Source organism: Hippoglossus hippoglossus, chromosome 7 (assembly GCF_009819705.1).
Source record: "Hippoglossus hippoglossus isolate fHipHip1 chromosome 7, fHipHip1.pri, whole genome shotgun sequence".
NCBI classification, from domain to species: domain Eukaryota; kingdom Metazoa; phylum Chordata; class Actinopteri; order Pleuronectiformes; family Pleuronectidae; genus Hippoglossus; species Hippoglossus hippoglossus.
The window spans coordinates 9,028,296-9,048,034 of NC_047157.1; the positions used below are offsets into that span (position 1 = coordinate 9,028,296).

General features: G+C 40.5%; 1 protein-coding gene across 2 annotated transcripts in view; it reads right to left on the minus strand.

The window, feature by feature from the left end:
- Positions 1-19,739, minus strand: part of nphp4 (nephronophthisis 4) — a 159,743-nt gene that overhangs the window by 132,001 nt on the left and 8,003 nt on the right. For both annotated transcript variants that reach the window (XM_034590207.1, XM_034590208.1), the window contains exons 3-4: positions 4,968-5,137; positions 4,555-4,619 (exon numbers count right to left, since the gene is read on the minus strand). In XM_034590207.1, coding sequence (XP_034446098.1) covers positions 4,555-4,619; positions 4,968-5,137 — 235 coding nt within the window. The remainder of the gene's footprint in view (positions 1-4,554; positions 4,620-4,967; positions 5,138-19,739) is intronic.

Here is a 19,739-nt window from a genome sequence, read left to right on the forward strand (position 1 = left end):
CGTGATAACTTTCCAAGGTTTTATAAAAACCTGTCTTGGAGCATTTTGAGCCGGGGATGTGTTCCTCCAACTGGCTTCCTCATTCACATTTGTGTTCTTTTAAGAACCTGCCTGTAACAACAGGTGGGTAATAATACATACAGTAATATGAACCAACCTGAGGGTAGACACTAAAGACGGGAGAGGGTGTGTAGAGATATGGATGCAACCTTTTTTTTTCTTGTGGAGGGTCCTGAGTGATAACCTTCACCCTGAGGCATTTTGGTTTAGCTTCTGTCTGTTTTGTCTGTGAACTTAAATGAAACTAAACCAACGACATGCTCGGAGCACGGCCGTTGACATGACAAGAGCACCGGAGCCAACCCTGCGTCAGAGAATACAGCAGGGAAAGAGCAGAGCGGTGGCAGAAAGCTAGTCGAGTTCACTGGGTTTCAGATAAGGCCTGCTGCCCTTTCTTGTTGATTGGCAACTGAAGGCGTTCAGGTTATGTTTGTAATCTTTAGAGCCAAAGGCTATTTGGCTATTAGATCCCATGTGCTTCATTTGTTAGCTTAGTATAGCACATATTAAAACAGGCAAGTTCACATGGGCCATCTGACGTCACTGTGACCCCAAAAAAGCCACATACTGGTCACCATGGTACTCACATGTCTTGAGTTCATCGAGAACTTTTTGCACAATGCCATCCACAGCCCCACCGTGTTGGTGATCAGAGATATCATGTGGTTACATGTGTGTTTTTTGTATTAGTCTGAAGCTATAATGTTATTGTCATGTGATGCTAAATGATAGGTTTTCAGTTGTGATAGAGATTAAAAATATAAGTTGCTTAAAAGGTTCAGTGTGTAAGATTTAGGTGAAATGGATCTATTGGCATAAATTCAATATAAAATAATCTTAGTGATGGTTTCACTAGTGTTTAATCATATAAATTGTACGAATTGTTGTTTTCTTTACCCTAGAATGGGCCCTTTATATTTAAATACTAAAGTTTTACATCAGGAGCGAGTCCTCTATACAGAGGCCATCATGTTTCTTTACAGTAGCCGAGACTGGACAAACTAAACACCTTTTGAGTTTTTATGACAACTGAAGGCTACCACAGGTCCTCTTTTAATGTTTGGAAGGAGAGGGTGAGGTGAGGGGTACTCAGGTGCAACATGCAACTTCACCACTAGATGTCACTGCATTCTACACACTGAACCTTTAAGGCAGCTGTGGCTCAGGGAGTAGAGCAAGTCGTCCTCTAACCAATCCCACTCTTCCCCATGCCGACGTGTCCTTGGGATGATACTTAACCCTCAATTCCCTTCTAATAGAAGAAGTGCTGCATATAAATGCACTGTATGAATGTGTGTGTGAATGGGTCCTTGGCAGAAAACTGTAGTGCAAAGAGGTCATTAAGACTACAAAAGCACTATATAAATACAAACCATTTACTATTTGAATCTACAGAGGATAATGTGGGAATAAATCTATACACTTGATAGTTAATAGCCTTAAGATAATTTTACCGTTATCCCTTGTCAGCAAATGTGTCAATGTGGGCGCGACTAAAAATAATATGTATTGCTTCCATGACTGTGAGGGTTAGCATGGCTTCAAAGGTCTATCTAATGTATAATTTATTATCTATATATTCGCACAAGAAGCTCATGCAAACCAAATTTTTATAAGCTCAAAACCATACATGTTGATACATATTCATGTACACAAAACACCCAAAGTTGAATAAACAAAACCACATGTTTTTTTTCTTTCTGTGTCCATTTTCAGCTCATTAATGCTTTCCGTTTGACACACACAGAAACGGACAGAGTTCATTTCATCCATATTTGTGCACATCTTCTGAAAGCTTAGGGATGCAGACAAAACAGATGAAGCAGCATAAATCATGGAGGGCAGTGTAGCTTCAAGTTTCAAGAATGAAATTTCAACAATGGAGAAGTTTTTTGAAGAGACTCTGTGAGTTGGTAAGTTAGACCACTGTCGATTAAAACGTGGTCGCTTTTACTACTTTTACTACTTTCTTAAGAGGTACATTATCACAACCTCGTCCAACAAGGCCATGAATACTATCAGAAAATCTCGACTCTGCTTTCAGACATGCACCGGACTCCGGATAATCTCCTGAAATGATGGGGCTGTATTTGAGAACCCAAATGTTTGAGAGAGGTTATCGTCTGGAAGTGAGTGGGTGTGTTGATGTCGTTTCTGTCATGCAACTGACGCAAAAAAACAAAAAAAACAATGTGATTTAAAAGCTTTTGGCCATGATGGTCAACGCAGGAACAAAAAACGCGATCTCCACAGCAGAATTTATACATCATGTCCTGTCTCCTCAATGCTCTACCGCCATCCCTCCTCTGAAAGCTCTGGAGATGGTGAGCACATCTGACTTGAAGAATCTCCTGTATTCTTCATATGTGATGGAGTTAATGTCTGAATACCATATCGTTTGAAACGGACTTATCTCTTTTTGTACATAAAAGCAGCATAATTGAGCCTTGAAGCCATCTTGTTATACGAGTATTAGGAAGCACAGTCCATTGTAATGATGATGGTGTCTGATGTTTGCTATCTCTTTATTATGGTAAGCATGTTAAAATACAGCTATTTATAGTTTAATTTCACTCCCTTTATTCAATTCAACTTTTAACCCCAACTTCATTTGCAACACATCAAGAAATAATGAAGATATTATTCTTATCGGGAGCCACAGCGTTTTCAAAAACAAAGTCTGGAAACTGAATAATATGAAATTTGTTATGAATAAAGACCTTTTTTAAAAGTCAGGCTCCAAGCTCCAGGGCATGTTTTCTCATTATAATTTTTTAACACAATCAGACATGAATGACCACTATAGGGAAATGTACTTATTTCACTGTAACACAGAAAAGCTTGAGATACTTGTTCCACAGCACAAATTCACACTCAAAATGTTTCACATCAAGCAGCAGATATGGGGACTGTGTCCCTGTCACAGTGGATGAGAATAAAAGTGATAGAAAGAAATGAAAAAGCGCAACAGCAAGACTGACAGCAATATGGCCTTTCAAACAGAAAGGCAATGTTCCGCTAAACAACAGGCATGAAGTTAATAATTCAGCAAGCATAACAGTCCGTTTGAGAGAAAGTTTTCTAATATTCATGTGACATGATAGCCAAGACAGGAACTCTTGCTCTCGCTGGGCACGGTGTTATTCATACTGCGAGGCACAACAGTGTTTTGTAATTCATAGCCTTGGTTTTAGGCCAAGCGTGAACAGATCTAGACCAACCAAGAGCTTCAGTAGCAAGCTAAATAATTCAAGAGGATTTGTTCTAAAATTCTGAACTGATGTTTGTCTAATACTTAGAAATATTCCAACCAATGGATGGGACCCCCCCTGCCCAAAAATAACCACCCTCACACAAAGCCAGGATTGTCAGCCTTCAACAGAGAGATACACAGTTTCATTTATTCAATCAATCATGAGTTGTAGCTTTCTTCATTACCTACAACGTGTGTAATGTTGGGAATCAGAGAGCAACAATCTTAATATCACTATGAGAGCTTGGAACTAAACTTGCACATATTCTCTTTGGGCTGGAGCCAATCCCAACTGACATTGGGTGAGAAGCGACAGGTCGCCTGTGAATCACAGGGCCATCATACAGTGACAATCAATCTTTCACATTCATAGCTTCAGTCAATTTAGAGTGTCCAATGATATGAACCCAGAACTGTAAGTCTTTGGACTGTGGGAGGAGGCTCACACACACACACACACACACACACACACACACACACACACACACACACACACACACACACACACACACACACACACACACACACACACACACACACACACACACACACACACACACACACACACACAGGGAGAACATTCAAACTCCAACCAGAAAGACCCCAGCTAAGGTGACACAGCTAATCTAGTTCAAATGTAAACTACAAAAACAACCCAAAGTTGTCATCACTTCTCCACGGCACATGGGTGTTTATCTTTTCTCTCTTTGAGACAAACCTAACAAGACAACCATCCAAACTCCCATTTTGTTTTTCCTGCAGTGCTTTGGTTTTTAATTGTTCTTTGCATTTGTACTTCGTAATTAAGCTTTGAGTGATTGTTGATTAGTTTTATCTTCAGTTTCTCTGTCTGCAAAGCCAAACTGACACAGCACACATCCAGCTTCGTGGATTACTGTCTCTAAAGGTGACATCTGATGACATAATCCCTTCAGGCTGTAAGAAGTGCTGCTGAGTCTCTGGTGAGATATTGCATTTGGGAACAGCTCGACTTGCTATAAAAAGGCAAAAACACAAATACACCTAACAGTGTTGTTTGCTAACAGTGTTGTTACAGATGTTTGTGGTTGTCAAGGTTCTCACCTCTGAAAACAACCATAGCCTCACAGGTCGGGAAACAAACATCGCTAACCCCCACATGTATTGTGGCCCCCTCTGAGCTTTTCTGTAGCATTTTATCAGTAAGAAAACAACAACCTAATAAATATTTCAAGAACATAGTGTATAAGAAATGTCCTTACAGTCAGTTGTGTCCTGCAATTGGGGATGTAGGAGGATTCTTGGTGACCCATGGTGTAGATTCAGCCTAAGATGAAGTGAAATCAATGTGAATGACTGAATACATGTAATTTTGTTTAAAACTAGTATTTCTTACCCAATAAATTCTGATACAGACATCAACTTATTCCCTGGTTTTATCACAATCCTTACATATGAAAGTATTTCCACAAATATACTAAAGTGATGGGCACTTATAAAGACTCAAAGGTGTGACATCTGTAATTAAACTAGTGTATAAGGCTAAATAAGATGGCAGTCCTTAGATAATATATAAAGCGGAATCCCTACACTAAAAATACACCTGTCTACACCCATCTCCTCATGCAAAACATCATTAATCCCTAATTGGTGTAATTAGGAACGGACTAATCACCTTCTGTTGCCATCAGCAGCCTGAGCCTCTGGCCTGTTGGTAAAAAGCTCCAGCACAGTGAAGCCTCTGCCCAGGGCCTGCTGGGAACTGTCTGGTCTGGGTGACAACGACACCAGCTCCACAACCACCACTGTGCTGGGCAACCGCAGAGACGTATGGAAGTAAAGGACCTGGGGAGACATAAACATGGCATGAAGAAATAACAATACCAAAAAACCCACTAATTTCTTCAGAATGCAGTTGGTGTTATTCAATGAAACCTACAGTGAGAAACAAGATTTCTAAGGTCTAATCCACGGTAGCTTGAAATTGAATCAATAAATATCTATAAGCATATCAAAGAAAGAACAAGATTGGTACTCTGCAGAGTGCAAAAATAATATGACATCTGTCTGTCTTGCTCTTACAATAAACTAGAATTACATCACTGTGGTTGAATACCTCCACCAACCAGTGCTGTTTCTGTGTACATATATTCACTTTTTTCCCCAGATTCATATAAGGTCACTGTGACCTTGGCCTTTGACCACTGAAATGTAATCACTTCATCTCTGAGTCCAAATGAAAACTGAAGAAATTCCCTCAAATCGGTGAAATATATCACATTCAAGAGGCCGAAAACATGTTTCTGAGGCCACTTGACCATGTGTTGACCTCTGACCACTGAAATCTAATCAGTTAATCAGTTAGTCCTAGTGAACATGTGTGCCAAATTTGAAAGATCCCATCAAAATGTTCCTGAGATTCACAAGGCAAAACTTGTGTTTGAGAGGCCAGAATGACCTTGGACACCAAAGTCTTATCAGGTTATCCACGAGTCAAAGAGAATTGTGCCAGATGCAATGAAATTCCCTACGGACAGTCCTTGTAAATCATATTTACAAGAGTGTAAGGTCACTGTGACCTTGATCTTTGACCTTCAGGCACAAAAAAATGGATCCGTTCATCTTTGAGTCCAAGTGAACATTTGTATCAAATCATGTTCAAGAAAAACCTAAACATATTTTGTGAGGCCACCATGACCTTAATGGAATAGTTCACCGAAAAATGAAAATTCACCCATTATCTACTCACCACTCTGCCGATGGAGGAGTGGCTGAAGTGTTTGAGTCCACAAAACACTTTAGGAGTCTCAGGGGTAAACAGTGTTTCAGCCAAAGTGACAGCACGTAATAAAACAGCAGAAAAAACATGACAATGCTTTTGTGGTGTCATCCAAGTTTCCGCAAGCCCTGATGTTCATATTAGACTAAAAACGTTTATGGACTCAAACACTCGACCCACACCTCCATCGGCATAGTGGTAAGTAGATAAGGAGTGAATAATTTTCACCAAATTTTTCAAAATGTTAAAAATCTCTCAACATCGTTAATATGTCAGATTTTCTACATCAAGATCAATTGATGAAAATGTTGAAAAATGCCCTATTTCACAATTGGAAGGAAAATTATTTTTAAAATAATCCTGTATCCACTCCAAAATGTATCAGTTTCTGTCCTGGCCCATGCCCCACTCCTCTACCAAGTTTGGTGCAAATCCATTGAGCACTTTTTGTCTAATCCAACGACAGTCAAACAAACAAACAAGGGTATATTTCTTTGTCGAGAAAGAGTCCTTGGAACCCCTACAACAGCACACTTCCAGAAACAAAATGTCTGTCTACCAAAAATAAATGACTTCAAATGAACAAGATGAAGGCAGAATTCCTAACATTATGATCAGGAAGCATTCACCTTGTTGGGTATCATACCTTACCTAGCAAGAAAGCAAAACAAGCTGTTTCATCTGGTTGCTATGCTACATTTGATCTCTGTGAAGAATGAGCCAAACATCTGGGGTTGAGAAGAATACCTGATCGGTGAGGATGTGACATCCGAAATCAAAGACAAAGAGGTGGGTATGGCCCCCCACTGAGGAGCCGCTTGAGGATTATGTGGGAGGTCTGACCTCACCGGGTTTTTTTGAATTCAGAGGGAGACAGTCGAGCCTTTTGGGAGCTTGTTTGTAGTCCGTGCCAGGCAGGTGCTTTTGTTTACAGTCTCTGATCTGCCATTCAATGTGAAAATAATATATCCTACCTACAGCAGAGCCACACACACTGATTTACCTGCACAAAGGGCTGACCCACAAATTCATGGATTCTTTGTGATCCATTGGTCCCTGAGCCCAGTAAAGCCTGTTACTTTAAAAAAACATAAAACAGAACATGACAGAGTCGACGGGGGGAAAAAATGACATAAGTTGACATGAGCTACCTTGAAATACAGAGCCAATTTCTCTCGGCTTGGCCTGCTCGTCTTGAGAACGAGCTATCAGCCAAAACAGAGCCATATATTCAAATTCAAAACCTGTGAGGCATTCCGATGTCGGCCACATCAGTCTTTTATCTCTGGGCATGGTGAGTTTAAACGACTACTTTTCCAAATACAAACACTGCTGAATACAAATAGAAAACGTGGGAGGCAAAGATGTCTGTCAAGCCACAGTTTGATTTAGTTATTTGTCTGCTTGCTTGTTTTTATATGTCCATTGTACTTAACCTCGCCGACGAGGATTCACAAAACACTACGGCTCACAAACTGTTTTTTCTGCAGGGATGAGAGTGTCCTGCTGAACATGATTCAGCAGTAACACATTTTTGTTCAAGGCTTTGTCAACATGGGCCAATGAGACGGAATGAGATGAATAACAATGTTTGGGAGTTGAGCATAGAGGCTCTGAATATTCGGGGGAATTTTCATCACTGGGCTTTCAATGTAATAGGTTTATGAAATCTTGACACAATTCATCTGTCCTAATCTGACATCTGGCTCAATTTCTCAATAAAAGCTCATTCACAATTTATCTGGCACTGAGCATGTACTGCGTGTTTGCCGAGCTGGAATTCAGACAAATATTCTAGTAGTACCAAACACTGGCTGAGCTGAGAAAGTAAGTATCCCCCATCCCAAGATGCATGTCATTCAGTATTAATAGACTGAAAACTTTACTTTCACTCACTTCATTTATATATTTATTACCATCCAAACTAAACTCCTAAATCAAATCTTTGACTGAACTTCTCTCGAACCTATCACAAGCGTAAGAGGGAGGGGTGGGTCCATATTTTCTCTATATGTTCCATTATGTTCACCCAAATATTCTTCCCCCTTAATAATGTAGAGTTTCTATTGTGGTCAAAGACATATTCCTTAGTCTGTGAGCAATTCAAATGTGGACATTGTTCACGATGGATTTCAAAGGTACAATTCCTTTTTCATCTGCCTCGGAGCTTTGATACACCTCCAAATTGATTCTGGTCCAATCTCCTGCAAAGAAAAAAAAAAAAACACACACACACACACACACTGTACCCATGGACTAAATAGGTATCTCCCTTCCTTGATGTGCACCAATTTAGATTTATAGAAGGATGTAGTCGATGCTGAAGAAAACAGCCACAACTAATTATGAATATTTTGAACAGACAAGCTGATAATTTAATACAATATTGTCATGAATAAAAAAGTGTTTAGAATAAATATTTTTACTTGAGCATTTTATCTCTGATAATGAGCTGATTTGTAAACATTTTCAATGATGGTATCGCTGCATCTTGTCATTAGAGCACCTTTTTCCAACTTTGAGATTTCCTAGCTGATGTGTTGTTTGGACGCTGCTTTGCACGAGGACAAAAGCATGATGGGGCCAAATTCTAGCCTGGAACTTTGTGTTTAATGATCTATTTCTTTACCCCTAAGCCAGTGGAGCACCCCTTAATTAACTTTTATGAATCACTAAAATGTACATACAATGACTTTATTACACTATCAATTATATCGCTTGTATATTAAGTTCTAGCTGTAAATCAATGCATTATCCTTTTTTTAAAGAAAATTAGGTACTTATATCCTCCACATTTAAAGCAATTTTGCAGATTTTAAACATTTGTTGGTATTAAAAAAAACTTGCAAACTTGGCACATTTGCAAAAGGATTCTTGTTCTTCAATACATCCTTTCTGATTGTATAAAAAACCCAATGGATCCTTATAAGACCATCATACACAGGGCAGTGGGGAATAATCTACAACAGCATCTTCTGTATCATGTATTTCTTCAGGCTTGGTTAGATTCCATTTTAGATTCCATTTAGTTTTAGTTTATATACCATTTTGTGTGGGCTATAACACAGAAAATGTGATTCAATATAATTCCATATAGAAGGTATAAATACAAGAGCCACAAGCAGCTCATAATTGAGATAAGTAATGAAATTTCCGCTGCTTTTTTTCTCCCACTGGAAACAAGATGTGCTTTAATATAACACTGTATAGTACATATACCAATCTTCATTACATATGAAGGCAGGTAGTACCACAAATAAAACAATGAATGGATTGAATGTTTGGTGCAAACTAGAAATGAGGCAGAGTGCCAGTAAACGTCATCTGAGTTTTGGTTAGTTTTAGATAACATATAAGCAAGTGTTTGATGGAATGAAGACATGTTGAGAAAATAATGATTTAAAATTTTGTTAAATAAGTGATTACGGAAATGAATTTCTCTCACTCCAATATTCAGAACAGAAATTTACCTAAGTTCGGCAGAGAAAAGCTCTAAATATGCCCCATTTCAACACCAACACAATTTAACATTTAGTTAACATCATGATCTCTTGCTCCCGCCATGGGAGCAGTGGGAGGTATTATTGAGAAAACAGTCTGCATTGGCAGCCACAGTCGGCCCAGTGTATGTCGGACGTAATGAGAGGTTATACTACACAGCGACTGTCAACAAAGCAGTAAGCGATTATAAGCAACCACCATGCCTCCACAACTTGAATATTAGGGGGGGGGGAGCAGTATAGCAGTGTGACAAACATCATCACAGCCATCAGCACAGAGGCATAAAGCTTGAAGTCACTGTCGTTGTCAACAGCATTTCGGATTTTGCTGTGATCCCTTATTCAAAGATGATAAGAAAAACTTTAACACAGAAGAATCAATGATTTCTAACGTATACATGGAGCTTCCTTTTGGAAAATATCAACAAAGAATTGTGTGATGGATTCATAGAGTCCCGTTACTGGCAGCTGGTGCTAAACACACAATTATGAGCCTCTCATAGAACTATCAGTGTGTAAAAGCTGAGGCTAATTCTTCCTGCCCTCTCGAGGTGGTTATTCAAATGCTCAACATGTGGGCAACTGGGCAAGCACTGAAGGGGGAATCACGGGCATTGCACAAAACAAAGATGCTGCAAATGTGCATTGGTTATGCATAGAGAGATCCAGAGAACCAGGAGTGTAATTGACAGGGCCCTGTTGTACGGCCCCTGGAGGCTTCCCAAAAGAAAAGCGAACACGGCATTTCCATTTTGCAAATGCTCTTGCTGGGAAGCTGGAAGATCCCATGTGAGGGACATAGATAATGGATAATAGAAATGCATGAATGCCTGGGTGAATCTTTCGGTAATTCAAATGTTATACCATAAACTGTATATAAAGATGGACATGTCTCTCCACTTCCTCTCCCAATCCATAATGAAACTAAAATATTGCTTATACAAACACTGCCATGGAGCAGGAGCAAGGTCCAGCCAATACACGCACTTGGACATACATCAGATTGATAAGAATTACCTTAAATGGCAGAATCCAACTTTGAGAAAAAATGTATTGTACATTTTTTAGTTTGGTCCATGTCCCATCTATAATATGGAGGAGGCGGGGTTTATGACCTATACTGCAGGTAGAAACCAGTTGGCAATCGAGAAGAATTGGCTTCACTATTGAGGAGCTGTCACATCATCCATTTTTACAGTCTATGTGTTATACATGTACCTGTTTAAGATAAATAAAGGCTCTCTAGAATAGAAAAAAGCATATGAATACACAAACAATTTATGATTAAAATACATACTGTAACTAAGCTCCTATAACTGCTGCTGGTTGAATATTGTATACAACAAAAATCCATATATATAACCTTTATATATCAAAAAAACTCAAAGCCACGGCTGATCTCATGGAGTCATAAGGAAGCAGGAAGATTCTTGGCTGTAATATTTTCATACTAGTTCTTTGGCAGCATCACCAAATGCCTTGGGGTGGAGGAGAGAGATAGAGCGGTAGAGAGAGAGAGAGAGAGAGAGAGATAAGTCATTTGACAGTCACAGAATCAGCGGGTATCAGCATCACAGATCCTCTCGGTGTGAAACTCCATGACTGTCACCAGCATAGAAGAGATGAGACATGTAGCTGTGGATAATAGTGAGGCAGAGAAAAGGACAGGAATGGAAGATTCAGGCTCTCTTGTGGCCGGTGGATAGCAGCTGGTGCAGATAGGATTGAGTATGCATGTGTGTGTGAAATAAATAGACTTCTAAGAGGTCCTCACAGGTCCAAATATTCAGACCCAGCATGAAGCTCTGGAAAATCCACCCAAGAGAGACCTGATATGAAAAGACCCCTGGACAGTCAAAGGCAGTCTGATTTGGACCTAGCCCAACCCCAGTCCTAGCTTTGTTCCACACCTCTGAGAATTGCTGGGAAAAAAATGGAAAGGGGTAATAAAGATGAAAAGATCAACTCAGCAAAAGTGGAAGATTTAAGTCAGCAGACCAAAGTAACAACTTTCTGTGAATGACATGTTAGAAATGTTAAATTAACTGCTATCATTTCACTATACCCTAGAGCCACAGAGGAAGTGGATGCTATGTCCCCTGGGGTGTGCAAGGTGGCTCAAGTTAAAATTAAAAAAAGGGGCTTGATATAGTTTGTCAAAAAGTAAAACCTGAGAGAGGGTAAAAAGGATAAGAACAGGTGGAGGACAGGGAAACGCTGATCTATCAGCCAAAGATGAGATGACTGCAGCAATTACTGGAGAAACAGCCCAATTATGTGATATCCCTCCAAGGAATGAGGGTGACAGTGATTTTTATTTTTATTTGGCAACGACATTCACAGAGCAGTTATTCCCATTTTTCAAAAGGCTCAATCTGAGGCCATTTAATAAATAAATAATAAACAGACAATTTTAGATGTCCAGTGAAGCTTTTCACAAATGAACAACCTTTGACTTTCATTGTTCATGAGAATTCTTGGTCTGCACAATTACAACTGAGCCTCAATATTTTTCTGGTAACAACCGAAATGCCCCCATGTGTCCAAGAAAATGTCTTTGAATGTCAGCTTTGTTATTTTGTTTACTTAACAAATAGATTCTGATTAAATAAAAACCTTGTGGGTATTGAGGGTAACCCCCTAACCCTAAAGCTAATATTGGAAAAACACAATGGCAAATATTAAAATCAGACACACTTTTGTTTTGAATTATGTGAGGCATTCAAAAAGGTATTATGTTTAAAAAGCCTTTAATATAACTTGGCCATTTAGTCATTGTAACAATTAAAACCATGCCTGAGCATTTCAGCTATGGAGGTCTTCCTCAGGGCAAGTTAAACTGGATGCCTTGCAAGGCAGCACTCTAAAGCCGTTTTCAGACATCGTCCTGTTTTCAGAACGTCCTGTTCTCTGTAGTATTCAGGTGGGGGGGGTTAGCAGAGCAACACTGGTGTCTGCTCTTATCACCTCAAACCACTTTTTCACCCGGACATATGTGGGTCATTTTTATGTCTGTTGCATGTTGCATCCACCCCCCACTCGCTTGCAGTGAATCCAGCCGGGGATCCCCTGCTGTGGGCTCACATCGACTTCTGCAGCCTTTCTGCAGGCTTTATAATAGGGGGCAAGACAGAGAAAGTCTGTGAAACTCCAGAGCCTCTCAATTGGACATTTACATTCACACATGAGTTCAGTGCACGTCTGAAAGCAGCTTATGCAATTTGTTTTTCAATCATGTTGTACCTTGACGCTTGCCTAGACTGACACATTCCTGCCCTCATTGATCTGGAAGAGGCTCCTTGGAACACCTCCTCAGCAGCTAAACTCTTGGAGATGACACTATCATTGGCGACTAGGTCCTTAAGGCAAACGCTGACAGTGTAGCCACAGCCATCAATAACACCAAGGGCCACCACCAGACAAAGAACGTCGCCTTTCTAAGAGCTAGAGAGAAACCTTACATTCAAACTGAGGCAAAGGCTGGCCTCCTCACCACTGCAAATGTCAGGAGGATGGAAGTGGACCTGGGCAAGCAGCTTTAGTTCGCAGTCCAGATAACACCCTTACGGCCGCTGCCAGACATGATCTCAGAATACACAAAGCAGCTGACAACTCACATTGCCCTGGGAAAAACATATGGACGAGGCCAAGGAGGAGGCGTGCCAAGTAACAGGAGCTTGTGGATGAGTGTCGAGGGCAAGGCTGGTAAACCTGCTGCCAGTGAAGGTGGGCTGCAGGTTTTAGGGTTGCAGAAGATTTGCAGGGCATTCACTCAGCAAAGCATGTATGCTGCTGGGCAACACTGGGCAGGTCATTTCAGCTACTAAAGCTGCAGAGAAAGCCACAGGGTGGCTTTAGATCAAGAATGTGGATCTGTGGGGGAATGCTGCTGTCCAGTGCATTTATGACATGCATCTTTCGAGATGAAAACTGTTAAAAAAAATTGTTACAGAAAGATGTTATTGATATACAGTATAATTGTTAATGGAGGAGGTGGGGGAAGGGGGTAGGTAAAAGCTTCTCCCCAGCCACAACATATTACTTTTCTTTTTTTAGATCTTTTTATGGCAACTGTCATGAAAATCAAAACAATCCAAATTTCCTTTCACTGTCCAGATTTCCAGGTACATTCCAACGTGTATAGCATGCTGCATTAATTCCTCTACTCTAATAACCACTGATCCTGACTGAATGAAGTCAGAAGTCAATCTTGCCACACTGGCTCAATGAATCTCTGGATCTCCTTGTACCATGGCTGATTAATTCGCTCCATGTAGCCGCATCAGTTACACATTGAGGCCACACAGCAGCATGCAGTTGATTTTCCTGATGAGTCTTTTGCTCTCATTTCCTCTCACACAATTTAAATAGTAGACCACCCTGTGCCTTTGTCTCATGCATAATTTGGGTCTTGTGCCAATGTCAAACTATAACCAGCAAGGTTAAGCAGGAAAAAAGTGTCCTTTTCCTTATTGATTCATAGGAAGCTTATGTTTTGTATATTTTAATCTAAATTATGCTTATCTAAAAAACACACTGTGATTGAGTGAAAGAAACAAGCAAACTCTATTCTGTCTGGACACAATATGGGGAAGACAGACATTGACAAAGATGGATTATGGCTCCAAACTGACTTTGAGATAAAAGAGACCAAATTCCTAAAAACAGAGTGTTGACAGTGAGTTGCATGTGTCCTGACTGGCTATATGCTCTGGATCACACCCAAGGCTGGTTTGAAGCAGATGAGAAATTAACAAGATGGAAGAACGATGAAGTAACGTTTTCCTCAAAGCTAACTTGCTCCAGTGACAGTTCAAACCTACAGTCAGCACCAGCACTGTTTACGGTTTCCATAATACATGCCTGCACAAAAAGAAAACCTCCTAATCAGCACAACTCACCAGAACCTTTTCCCCCAAGTCCCCATTCTTCGTTTTTTAGCTTCAGTGCCTCTGGTATTCACTGCCTTCTCCCTGACTCCAACAATATCCAAAGATTCTGCATTCTACAACATCCTCTGCTGTGCCATCAACAGATCTCAGCGCTCGTTGGGTAAAGTCTTAGTTTGTCACCCAGGTTTTGCTCTCCTGACATTTTGTAAATCCTTTCTGAAATGCCTCACAGACAAATTGTAGGCACTGACTGTGAATGTTAGAGATGCATCACAATACGGGAGGAATGCGGGAGATATACAACCATGAAAGGATTGGAGGAGCACTGCCAGACTGCCAGATTCAAAAAGGTAAAGTTGCAATTGACATGTCAAAGCCTGGAACAACAAAGAGCAAGACAGACTGAATTTATCTTTCTTTCTGTCTGTCTCAGTGTCCCACCTCCACACCCATTCCCTCACAAACACACACAAGTACCTAGCCCAGGAAGAGCTGATAGTAGCAGTTTAGGGTGTGTGTGTGTGTAGGAAAAATAGGGAGTGATGGAAAGAGAAATGAGATATGTGGGGATGGAGGAGGAAGAGTCAAGTAAGAATCAAGTCAACACACACCACACACATCTAACACCTGCTTGAGGCTCTCATCTCTCCCTACTGTCACCTCAGCAGTAGCTCTTGTGGCCCTTGAATTCCCTCGATCGCGCACGCGCGCACACACACACACACACACACACACACACACACACACACACACACACACACACACACACACACACACACACACACACACACACACACACACACACACACACACACACACACACACACACACACACACACACACACACACACACTATGTGGCTGTGTATTACAAGGTGTACCACTCCAGTGTGTAAAGCTGTTAAGCAGCAGCTGCTTCGCTAGATGTTTGGTCTCCTTGGAGCTGAAATATTGATCAGATCTCGGGCATGGCAGCGCAGTCCACACCGCGGCCATCCCCATGTATAATGGAAGAGTATATCTCTTAGTGTGTCATGCCAGTTAGGAGAGGGAATTAAGCACCAAGGTAAGCTGAAGGCCTGTCTGTGCTGCCATCGCAGCTCCTTTGTCCATCAATCACATGGTGTTTCACACAGGCAGGTTCCAAAGGCTTGCAACATTTAATGTAGGAAGTGCCAAATCTTGTAAAAGAAAATAGAGACTGTGAGACAGAACATAACAAGACTCAATTTAGGTTCATGTTTTACTGCTGCCCATTTATCTGTGGAGGAGTTCAAAGAGGGTTTACGAGACCCTTTTGGGCCACTTTGTGTCAGGGAGTATAGATGTATTAATACAGAGCACACTTTAATATGGTAAAGGATAGGGTGGTGTCATTCTGTATATTTCTTATTGTCAACCACTCTGATGAAAAGATCGAAAGCAACATTGCCTTAGTCCTGATACTTTGACTTCCCTATGCTGTCTGTGTCACGCAGCTACAAGCTCATTCACTAACCCTAACTTTAGAAACAGGTCATAGAAATATAGTTTTATTCTTTAAGGCTGTTTCATTTCAGTGGTTCTCAGATAGATGTAATACATGGATTAATACATAGTTTGTGAACATTTACAGCAGCAGAATATGTTAATGCAGGATTGAAAGAAATACAGCATCCATGTTCAAGGTAATGAAGAACATGTGACGCAGGGTTCTCAATCGTTTCTAGACAACAAGTTAGGTCTGTGGCAGTAAATTTACAATCCTATAACTCAAGACTTGTGTGAAGAACATGCCGTCGTCAACTGTCTGTAATGGATAAGCAAGCCAGGGCCCAACAATCTCCTTGATTTCAATCAAGCCAAATTTCACACACATTTACAAGTAGCACTTCCCTAAATGTGGGTGATTATTTCCATCAACATCCAGGAATAATTCTCAGAGAAATTGGTGCTAATGTCAAAAAACACATTTCCTGAATCTGCTTTTTTGTCTGGATACAAGCAAACATTTATTGAGTTCTTTCTTGGCCCATTTCACACCCTTCTGCCACGTTTCCTGGAAAAGTGTTCCATAGTCTTTAGTATTCTTATATTTAAAGTCTTACATTGATAACAACTCTAGTTTTCCTATTTTACACAGTGGTGTAAATATGCACTGAAAAAACAAGAAATGAAGGACAGATATGACATCTACATCTACACAGGCAGCCTCACATGGAAGATCCAAATGCAGATCCTTATGAAATGCTGAAAGAAGCTGAATGCTGATTGGCTCGTGGTTTGACTGACTGGACTATCTACACAGCCAATCGCACAATTATGAAAAACACAATAATGCCACATACACACTCTGAGCCCCATAACACACTTGCCAGTCGCATAGCAGAAATGTGGTTCCTGTTTCGTATGAACTCCTCCATGAGCTGTTTCACACGTTAAAACATTATGATTCGAAACTTTACAGACAGACACATTTACACTCTTCAAACAAACATTTCTAAACCAGGTTTGATGCATAAAACTTTAGAGTCTGAGCGCATGTTCACAGTGAGGCAACACAGATGGCTTTCAATAATCTCTGTGGTGTTGCGCATGTGTTTATGCTGTGAGCTTGACAGACTACTACCCAATCTACAGAGCACTGATCATTCAAGCACAAAAATACATTACTCTGTTTTGCCTTCTATATTCAAGGAACAGACATGAATGTGCATGCAGGGAATTATAAAAGGAAATCTTTATAGTAGGTTTAACAGAGAAATTTATAACCTTGAATTCATCAGAAATACTGTACATTTTCAGGGGTGATTTTTAATAGAAATAATTAGGATATAATTGGTGCCAGTTACCGATTTAAATTAAATACAGCTCCAGTCAAGTCAGTACCTCTATCCAATCACCAAACACCATTCGATCTTTTATTTGTACTTTTTTTACAGTTTACCTAATATTCAGTTAACTTTTTCCCTCTTTGAAGACATTTGTAAGACTACAGCAATGTTGCTCTGTTTACATTCTGTGGATTGTAGTTACAATGAATTGGTTAAACTGTGTGGGCTAAAAAACACAGTAAATACTAAAGAAACATCTGTATTTATACACTCTTTGTCGATAAATGTCTTTAAAATGACATGTCATGTTGTAGTTTTTGTGTCTGTCTCTCTGTCTGTGTCTATTCATTGGCATGTCATCAGCACTATACAGCCCCAAGACTGATGACTTTTTTTCCCCATTTAATTTTCAGCACATCAAACTCTGCTGTCAATAATCTACAGGGCGAGAAGCAGCATCACTCACAAACCAGCTAAACTAAAAGGTTACAGGTTGAGTCACTTTGCTCCCTCCATCACAAATGTTTGCTTGTGTTTAGCACAGAACACCTACAAACCTACAGGGAGGAACAAAACCTGTCTCCCAATTGTTTATTCTTTTCCTGTGGAGTGAAATAAAGAGTTGACAAGAGAGTTATGTAATTTCACCTTTTCCCTAAACACTGGAGAAAAGGGCAGAGCTTCCTCCTATGTGACAGCTGAATGGCCACGCTTGAATGAATGTGAATCGCGCCTGCACTCATACGTGGTAGACTGCAAAACACTGTGCATGGCACACAACACAACACGGCACAGCAGATATACCAGACTCCAAAGAGGAGTTTTTCTTCAGCTGAGCCAGCCTTCCTGGAGTATGTGTCTCCTTGAGAGAGCAAAGAATAAAATGGGAGGGGTGCAGACTTAAGCAGTGGCTTCGTTACAGTACTGACAGCTCAAATTTGGCAAACTATTCTGCACTTTAAGAAGGGCCTTTACAGGATTTGACTGTCATTCATTACTCCGAGCCATATGGGATTCTTTACTTTGAAACCAGGCGGCTCTTTAGAGAACAGCCATTCAAGAAACAAAAGCAGCGGAATCACACGACTGATGTTCAAATGTTTTCCCATCGGCGAAGCACAGTCGTCCTCTGCTTTTCACTGTTTTGAAGTCATGCAATAAGGGTGTGTGTGTATGTGTGTGTGTGTGTGTGTGTGTGTGTGTGTGTGTGTGTGTGTGTGTGTGTGTGTGTGTGTGTGTGTGTGTGTGTGTGTGTGTGTGTGTGTGTGTGTGTGTGTGTGTGTGTGTATCACATTGTGGGGATCTAAGACCACTCTGAGGAGGTGCTTTAATTTAGGGCTAGGGTTAAGGGTACATGTAAGAGTAAGTATTACATGGTTAAGTTAGGAAAAGGAACAAAGAAATAAAAGGACAGAAAATATAAATAAAACATTCATGTCTCCATGCTGCTCCCACTTTTTTTTTTAATGTACTGCCACCTACGTCATACCAATAAACATTTGGAGACCTATAAAAAAACAGAGGTTGCACGGACAGGAACAAAATTTGGCCTTTTCTCCAAAGCCCAGCTGTCGGCCTGATAATGTTGCACATATGAGAAGAAACCACTGGCTCCATGCGAAGGCAGCGAGTTCAAATGGAGTGATCATAGTGAGAGACAATGCAGAAGGATGCATATTTCTCTCTGCCCCCTCCAGTCTCTCAGCTCCTCCATCTCCACTGTGAGCAGCACAACATTGCCCTCTGCTGCCTATAGCTTTCACTGAGAGTGAATGAAGCAAGGAGGGTTAGACTGAGGTAAATATTTGAACAAACAGTCTGAGACAAGATGTGAGAAAAAACATGAACGGATGAGAAGGAGTCTGTGTGGTCTGGGTGATTTAAGACCTAAAGGATTTTGTACTAGGATCAAATAAATGACATTAGTCAACAGGCTGTAGACTGACATGCTTGAAGTATAAAGCCTATGGTATGACAAACTGGCCTAGTATTACAGCAGTATCAGAAACCAGTCAAAGGGAATGTACAACAGCCCAAATTTCCCTTTGTGCATCCAAACAAAAAGACAACTAAAAGGCCTAAATTTTCACAGTGGATTTATCACTATTGAGCTCTACTTGCAGCATTCCATACATAAAAGCAGCTTTCAAAAAGACAAGACAACCACTGAAGCACTGACAAACACATCAAGTTGTCATAATACAGTGTGCCCTACTTTCAAAATAAAAGTTTAGAAAGTCAGACTTGACGAGTCATAAACAACAGTGTAAAGCGCCAGACACCGAACGCAACAGACATAGACGTTGTCAAGAGATTTGCCTTTTAGCCACGCGGGGAAGAGAGAAAACACAGACACAAAGCGAGAAAACCATTCGATGAGCGCTCTCTCTCCCTCTCTTTAATTACTGCGCATCTTTGCTTTTCACCACATATTAAACCCAATCCATCATGGCCGAGTGAGGGA